At 35.9% G+C, this 8,534-nt stretch overlaps 2 protein-coding genes across 2 annotated transcripts; both read right to left on the bottom strand.

The window, feature by feature from the left end:
* Positions 1-1,384: 1,384 nt before the first annotated feature.
* On the bottom strand, positions 1,385-3,820 carry GCK72_017405 (uncharacterized protein; the record flags this gene model as incomplete). The annotated part of the gene is made up of 7 exons (XM_003102329.2): positions 1,385-1,576; positions 1,622-1,717; positions 1,768-2,236; positions 2,474-2,562; positions 3,445-3,543; positions 3,596-3,654; positions 3,712-3,820. The coding sequence occupies 7 exons, from the start codon at positions 3,818-3,820 to the stop codon at positions 1,385-1,387; spliced, it is 1,113 nt and encodes a 370-aa protein (XP_003102377.2).
* A 315-nt stretch (positions 3,821-4,135) lies between these two features.
* GCK72_017406 (uncharacterized protein) lies at positions 4,136-5,415 on the bottom strand (the record flags this gene model as incomplete). Its single annotated transcript, XM_003102356.2, has 3 exons — positions 4,136-4,288; positions 4,350-4,469; positions 5,023-5,415. The coding sequence occupies 3 exons, from the start codon at positions 5,413-5,415 to the stop codon at positions 4,136-4,138; spliced, it is 666 nt and encodes a 221-aa protein (XP_003102404.2).
* Between the last annotated feature and the right edge of the window lie 3,119 nt (positions 5,416-8,534).

Below are 8,534 nucleotides of genomic sequence, written 5' to 3' on the forward strand. Positions count from 1 at the left end.
GATTTTTTTCGTTCGATTTTTTTCTCTACTTTTGATAAAACGGTTTTGTGATAAATTGCTTTTTTTGTGTCAAGTTTTGTATGTTTGGTTTTGGGAAAGGGGGGAGAGAGAAACGGATGACATCAGAGGGTGAACTCCATGTATTTTTTGTGACAGATGTTTGGAATTGGAAACAGAAAGAACGGAATTGAATTGAGATATGTACCCTTTTTGAAAAAAAATTACATTTGGAAGTAATTCATTGTTTAAGAAAGGGTTTCCGCGCATGATAGTGACAGGTTAAAAATATTTTTTTCAAACTACTCGAAGGTCAAACTATCAAAAGGTTATTATACTTTTGGTAAATGCAAAGAAAATAAAACAGAAGAATGTGGTTTTTGAAAAAAAAACTTTTAAAATGAGAAAGTTTGATCAAGCTTTTGATAGGATGCCAGAACACCATGGATTGCTTGGTTTCAATATTTTTAATATATTTGGATTGCTTAAACTTTGTTTTTATCTGTGTAGTGGGCTTCAAAAGCTATTGATGTCTTTCAGACACGTGCCTTTGGCCATCCCCACCTCCAACATCTTCAGCGATGTATCACTTATTTGCTCTCTCGGTCTAACCAGTCGATATACCGTAAAAACTGTATTAGAGCGACACCTTTAATAGAACGGAACCCATCTATAAGCAGGATTCATGAATATGATTATCCCAGTGTATTTTCTTAGTTCTGATTAGAAGCAGCGTGAATAGTAACCTACCTCTAGATCAGCAAATAGAACTTTCAAAAACGTTTTTTTCGTTTAACTTTAATGAGTTTCTGAAACCACAAAATTTTTCTGAGAAGTGGTTGAAAAATAGAGCGACATGTCGCTCTAATACAGTTTTTACGGTATCTACATATAACACATATCTAACGTAGAAATTAAGGCAACTAACTTTTCCCAAAAATTTGATTCTATAGGACTAATCAGAACATCTCGAAACAATCTTAAAGGAAACTTTGACAGTGTCAAGACAAGATAAGACATTGTCTCAATTTAACAACTTTCTGTTTTTTGTGTTATTCGAATCCAGATCTCTGTTTTTGTAGTTGATCACTTTTTGATAACTCTTTTAGCTTTCCAGATATATACGATTGAAAATCATTGTTTCAAATCGAAAGAGAGCGCAGAGAACTTGAAGCAAAAATGAAGATTTGGGTTTGGACAACACGCTATGAACAATTCTGATCTCAAATGTTTGTCATTTTCAGGAAAAGAAATCATAGAACATTGAAAAGTGGACAGCTATCACATATTGAAAAACCGCTTTTTTTTCATTCCCCATGTAACTTGTCAAATTGCAAAAAACCACTCAAAGTCCAAAAATATTCATTGTAAACCATCGAACACCAGATTATCGCAGGTTGATTTTCGCAATTCTCTCCGCAGCACGAGCCTCTGCAGCCTCTCGATCTCTTTTTGATCTTATATGATTTTCCAACTCTTTTCGTTTTATTTCCACCAGATTGTCGATATTTGGCTCTTTGAAAACCGGATCAATCATTGGATCTTGTTTTTTGGTGTCTTCCACGTCAAGGTTTCCGGTCTAGAACCTTTAATTAATTATGAAAAGATTAAATTGAGAGGCTACCTTTTGAGGCCAAATGCTAATGAATGATTCTTTCCACAGGTTGAATGGAGAGGATGCTCCCATAAAGTTTTCAGATCCTGGTGGTATTCCAATTGACTGAAAAGTTCAAAATATCCAAAAATTCAAAAATCGCTTGAAAACCTTACCTCTAAATTATCAAATCCACATTTTATGAACATTGGCTTGTTGTGATCCGTAATATATCCTTGCGGACAAACTGTTCCAAAAGCAAAATGACTAATCATGTTCTTCACTAATTTCGGAAATTGTTCCATTCTAGACGAGTACATCATTAGATTTGCACCATATGAATATGCAAGAAACCGTAGAAATTGGCACAAATGTCGTCGTTTTTCAGATTCAAAATTTTGAAATTCATCGTATTTCGTAGCAACAATAGTCATTGGTATTGGACATGGAGTACACATTTTCAAACTTCCAGAATCATATTTTTCAAGACGGAGACGCATTTTCTCAGCTAGTCTTGTTTGAAGATTGTTGTCTTGTTTTTCCAGATTTTCGACGAGTCGGCGAACAGTGTCAACAGTTTTCTCAATTGTAATCCACACCTCGTCGAGATTTGTCATATCGAGAAGGACAATTAGGGAACATGTTCTGTAATGAAATATAGTCTCGAAACTGGAATTTCAGTGCTATATTTTCGCTCTAAATGTTCAAACATTGTCAATATTGATATACTGACTCAGTTTATTTTCCTGACGTCAGGAATGATTCATGTTGCCATCATCAAAACATATCGGAAAATAACTTCCGGAAAAGTATGACAAGTCACAAGATGTCACAATGCATAGGTTTTTTTCAAAGCTTTCCAAATTTGTAAACCAAACTCACTCCACATTCTTCATTGTAATTGGTACGGATAAAAGTTCCGTCACAGATGAGCCTCCCCCAAGTTCCCATAGATTGGCGACATCTTTGACCTGAAAATGAGGAGAAGTTGAATTTGAAGATTAGATTCAATTAGGTGTCCTGTGATATCACTTTTCAACTACCGTACGGATATGGAGATAATCAATAGATGTCAAATAACAGAACCCAAATATAAAACTGCCCAGAATATGTACAGTACTGTGCAAAAAGATACGAACTTGGGCAGTTTTTTTGTTGTTGAAAATGCTCAACTTTGAGAGTGTGTCATGGAAATTCTGATTGTCACACCTAGTAGGTTTTTAATGAATCATACATATCAAAAATAGGGTTTTATTATTGTAGTTGACAACTCTTTTGTACGGGCCCTCCCCAGCAAGTTACACTTCGAGAAAGTAACTTCTCCTTCACGTCGACCCATTTCAGTTTAAAATAGTGTGATTTTTTAGCTGTCGTCTTAAAATGACGATAACTCTCTAGGGAATGTCCGTACGAAAAAGTTTCCAACTACAAAAAGTATGATCTACTTTGGCTTTGTATGATCCATTAAAAATCTGCTTGATGGGACAAACAGTATTACCATGAAACACTCTTAAAGTAGAATAATTTCAACTGAAAACGGCCAAAGTTTGTATCTTTTTGAACACTACTGCACTTCGCATATTCTGAAATTTGGGAAAAGCTTATTAGAAAGATGATGTTTCTCTGAATTCTAGTTTGAAATTCCTATTGCAGTCGACTGTTATGAACTTGAAAACATTTTGTGATCTGCCGGACTTTATCACAATAGTATACGGATTTCAGTGTGACTTCCGCTTTCAAATGAAATAAGTCTCCTATCAAAACTCCATAAAACGTTTTTCTGCTGATATGTATAATAAGTTCAAGACACATTGTTTCTTCTGAAATTTCTCTTTAAAAAGAATTCAACTCACATTTCCTCTTGTCCTCCTTGCATACGTGAATTCCAATCCAACAGACTCCTTCAAATCTTCCTTCCGCTCCAAGAAATTCAACATGAATGAAGATTTTCCCTACAAAAACTCAAACACTAAAACATTTAAAAATTCCACAAATAACACTTACACATTTCCGATTCCCGGCAATAATGATATGAGATTCATGTCTTCGACGTACTTCTGCCACTAAAATTTTTCGCAATTTATATGAAACTTTAAACGATTTTGAAAAAAAAAACTTACAATAATTATCAGTGGCCACTCCATTCTCATCATCTAATTTCTGCTCTAATTCAGCGGCTCTCTGCTTGTTTTCCACTAGTTTTTGTTTGGCAAGGTCCCAAATATTCATAGTATAGAATAGGAAGAGAGGAAGGAGAGACGAAGAGCGTGTCCCTTCGCTCAATAATATGCAGGGGTCTCCATGGAGACGGAATTCAAACAAGAACGGGGAGAAGAGGACATTTATTTTTATATACAAACACAACATGAGCAAGTAAGGCAGCGGAACGGAAAAGACAATAATTATTAATTTAATTTGAACAAAGAAATAAAATTAATTTTTGAAAAGTAAAAAAAATAAAGGAAAGAAGAAAGCCAGATCAGTTTTTGGTGAGAGTGGGAGAGAATAATAATAAAAAGAAAACAAAATGCTAATAGACTATTCCTAAAACCAAATATTTTCTTCATGTCCATCATGCACTCCGATCTCTTCGTATTTCGCTGGATAGTTAGCCATTCGTAACTCATCATCATTCATTGGTCGGGTGACACCGGCATCCAATGCGTATGGGACAGCTGAGCCATAGATGAGGACTACCTGGAAACAAAATGAATATAATTAATTGAAACAAAAAGATAATGAAAAATGAGATATGTACCTTTCCATCAAGACTTCTCTTTTTGCAATAAAGATCTCCTCTGTATTGGGAAAGGTTCTCCATATCTCCACTAGCAACAATAGCTTCCATTGAGTGGTTAAACATCATTTGAGTTTCTTGCTGGAAACATAAGAATAGGAAGTGAGAAATGGGATGCCAAGAATACCGTATAAACTGTATTATAACGGCATGCCCTTGTATTTTTCAATTGCCTTCCAGATAAGTTTTGGGGTTTCTGAGACTCTTAAAAGTTTAGTTAAAAACTTTTCTAGATGTTATGTTTGCTATTGTAAATGCTATTCTGATCACGTTGATTTTAATCAGAACCATGGAAAATGTCCAGGAGAATACTAGTGGTGAATTTTGAGCATGTAGAAGGTGCCGTTATAATACAGGTGCCGTTCTATTACAGGTGCCGTTATAATACATTTTTTACGGTAAACTTGTATTTTTTTTAACACATAACGAAACCTATTTCGAATTTTTACGCTAAACTCATTCTTGATATTTTTCCAGAGTTGTACAGTATTTGACACCGTGACAAACAAACTTTTTTCAGTAAAAAAACTATTCTCTCACAAAGCTATTTGAATGACCAAAAGATCATGAAAACCCATCCCCTATGCAAATTCATGTCACCACTATCACCTGTCAAATGCCCCGTGAACCAAACCTGAAGCTGTGTTGCAAATCGTTGAAGGTTACACCTCTGCCACTCTGGTTTCTGCATCTCAACAACTTTTTGATCCAAGAACTGATCCAACGCTCTATTACAACACTTGTATCCATGCGTGTTTTGGAAACATTTTGGTGGTGGAATCGTCGTAGTCGTAGTTGTTGTAGTTGGTGGAGGTGTCACGTACACTGGTGGAGGTCTTACATAAGCTGGAGGTGTTGGATAAGGAACTGCGTAGGAGGGGGCGACGGCGTAACGAGGAATTGCATAAGAGGTCATTGGGATGGCGTATTGAGGGGCAACTGGATAGGATTGTGGAGGTAATCCGTAGTTTGCAGGAGCTGTTGCATACTGGTTTGGTGGAGGAGTCTGGGGGAGACCATAGTGCATTTGCGGCTGGAAGTTCTGAGAGTAAATGTTCTGATTTTTCAATATTTTTCTAGTTATAGTTTAAGATGTTTTAGAAAAAGCGTAACTGTGTCAAGTTACCGGAATTTTCCATATTCGTATTTTTCAAGTCTACAGTACCGTGCAGTAAGATTTACATTTTGGCCTTTTTCAGTTGAAAATGCCCAACTTTGAGAGTGTGTCATAGTAAAACTAACTGTCCCTCAAAATAACTTTTAATGGGATCGAACAGTCCAAGAGTAGAGCCTCATTTTTGTAGTTGACAACTTTTCTGTGCGGACACTTTCTAGAGAGTTATAGTAATTTTAAGTTGACAGCTCAAAAATCGCACTACATATTTTGCACTGAAATTGGTCGATTTGATTGAGGAATTACTTTGTCGATATGTAACTTGCTAGGAATTGTCTGTACAAAAAATTTTTTTGGGACAGTTAGTTTTACTATGACACACTCTCAAAGTTGGGTATTTTCAACTGAAAGAGACATAATATGGTATATTTTTGGCAGGTACTGTAGTTAATTTGCAAGTGAAACCCCTAAAATTCTTCTTGTCAAGAAACCATACCTGTCTAACACTAGAAACTCGAACTTAAAAACTAGAAACATGTGACACAAGATTCTCTCAAAATTAGTCAACTTTCCCACATTCCTGAATCCGTCAACATTCTAGAAAAATCTTTCAGTTTTCCCCTATTCTAAGAAGAAAAGATCACACGAATTCTATTTCAGCTCTTATCTCAAGTTTCTCACAGTGTGCCCATTCGACTGAAAATAAATGAGATATGGGCGGAGAGGGGGTGTGAGAGCGTGTGCCAGGAGCCGGCACATTTCCTCTCTCGAAATTCCCCACTTCATATCTTTTTTTGGAGGCCATTTTGAGATTAATAATACCTTGCCCTTTTCATTATTTGCTTTTATTGGATTACCTGCTGTTGTGGAGGATAAGGATTAGGATTCCGAGACTGATAATATCCAGCGTAAGTCTGACATCGATTCTGGCACCCAAGCTGGAACTTCAAATACTAATTGTTGTCTTCTGTATTCTAGCTTACCATTCCTAGAAACCATCCATCTACCAATTTTAACGTAAGTAATAAGGATAGTATTACTGTCGGTCGGGGGAACATTTCTGAAATTTTGAAGTAATCACAAAGAAGTCACAAAGAAACCACATGAAGATCAAAAAGATTAATTTCAAAATCATGAAGAACATCGTTTCGAGTGTCCACTTTCTCTCTATATAAACCGAAAGGTTCGGGTGTCGGTTCTCTCGGAGAAAAGGGCGTACACTGTCGTTTTTCGAAAAAAGCGCATCAAACGGCTTGCAAATCAATTTGATTCGACACATGGGAAACGCAGTTTTCACCGCACGATTTCTCGATCCGAAACATTGTTTTGGCATGATCTTGTGTGTGTGTGTGTGCGAAAAGCCAAAAACGGCTAAGAAGGAAATGAATACATAATCACCGATGTGGTGTCCGTTTTATGAGAAAATGGTATGACTGTTTGTGTGTGTGAAAGGGAAGGGAAAGGAGACATTCGTGATCTTGAAGTCTTGAGAATCTTGGCATGGCGTTCGGAGAAATAGTAGAGAGATGGTAAGTGGAAGAAGTGTCAATAAAAAAAGTGGGAGATCTTACTAGGGAAGGCCTCCAGGTAAGCGTGGAGTTATGGGTCGTAACCTATATCATTGGAAAGCTGAAATCACGCTGATTCCAAATATATTCAGTTTTTCTTCTCGAGGCCTGGTGTTCGAAAAAAAACAAGGCATTCCAAATATATATTCAGTTTTTGCCCTCAAAGCTTGGTATTCGAGAAAAACAAGGTCAAAGTTCGGAAAAATTGAGAATTAATCTTTTTAACACGCGAAAATTGCAAAAATATTGCAAACGTTTTTTCGCGTGTCAAAAGGCAATAATTTGTTATTTTCTAAACTTTTGCCTTGTTTTTTTTCGAGCACCAGGCCTTGAGGGGAAAAACAGAATATATTTTTGGAATCAGCGTTTTCTCAGCTTTCCAATGATATAGGTCACGTTCCATAACTCCACGGTTACCTGGAGACCTTCTCTAGTTTGAATTAAGACGGCCAAGGTTTTTCTAAAGATGAGGTGATTGATATACTTTGGCAAGCACTTCATAACTGTAAGTAAAACTTGTGTATATATTTACTGGTATACCTTTTTTGATTATTCAGAGGAAATTTTTTTTAGCAAAACTTCGATTCGTGACTTGTTTAGGTTGAGGAGAAATAGCGAACAAGTAATTCAGAGTCTTGATTTTTTGACAAAGTTTCTACTCAAAAGTTTGGCATTGAGAAGTCCGTTTTCTAGTTATTGAATGATCTAAACGTAGAATATACTGGAGTTATATCATGAGGGTTATATCATTTGAAACTTAAAATTTAGTGAATACAACTCTGGAATATGTTTTTGCATTTGTCTTCTAAACTGAAAGTGTGTTTTTGATTATTTTCAAAAATTTTTCTGTAGAATTTTCTATTCCTCAATATTCCAGAAAAACCAAATTTTCTAGTTCCTCTCGTTTACAAACTTTTCTTTTTCAGTTACCTGCAATTCATCTTTCAGATTTTCAAAGAGATCAGGTTGACTAATGACAGAAAACTAGTGATGCAGAAGTCGTGGTCAGCATGAACTTACACTTTTTGAGATGATGAGTTCTTCAGTCAACTGTATAATATCTTTTCGTGATGAACTACAAAGTTTCCGTTTTTCATCAATGAGTTTGGAACTTCTAATCTAAAAAATGTTTCCAGCCGTAAACTTATCACAATACCTTTTTAATGTCTAAGTTAGCTAAACGTAGAAGTTCTTGTAGTATAGAACAGATTGTGGAAAGTTTAAGAGAAACAACTGTAAAAAGGAAAGAATGAGAACTGAAGCATCTGAATTCATGAGAAAAAGATTGGCGGTTAAGAATCCAGCATGAATGAATCTCAAACCAAATGACTCCAAATTATATGCCATTATAAGAGAAACCGGCGTGTCTCATCTAACAACTAAATGCGACATTGTTTTGAAAAGAGACTGTATAATTGGATTGAGACTCTCACTACTAAATGAAACTATCATAAGGCACAAGGC

This window comes from Caenorhabditis remanei, chromosome V (genome assembly GCF_010183535.1).
Source record: "Caenorhabditis remanei strain PX506 chromosome V, whole genome shotgun sequence".
Taxonomy (NCBI): Eukaryota; Metazoa; Nematoda; class Chromadorea; order Rhabditida; family Rhabditidae; genus Caenorhabditis; species Caenorhabditis remanei.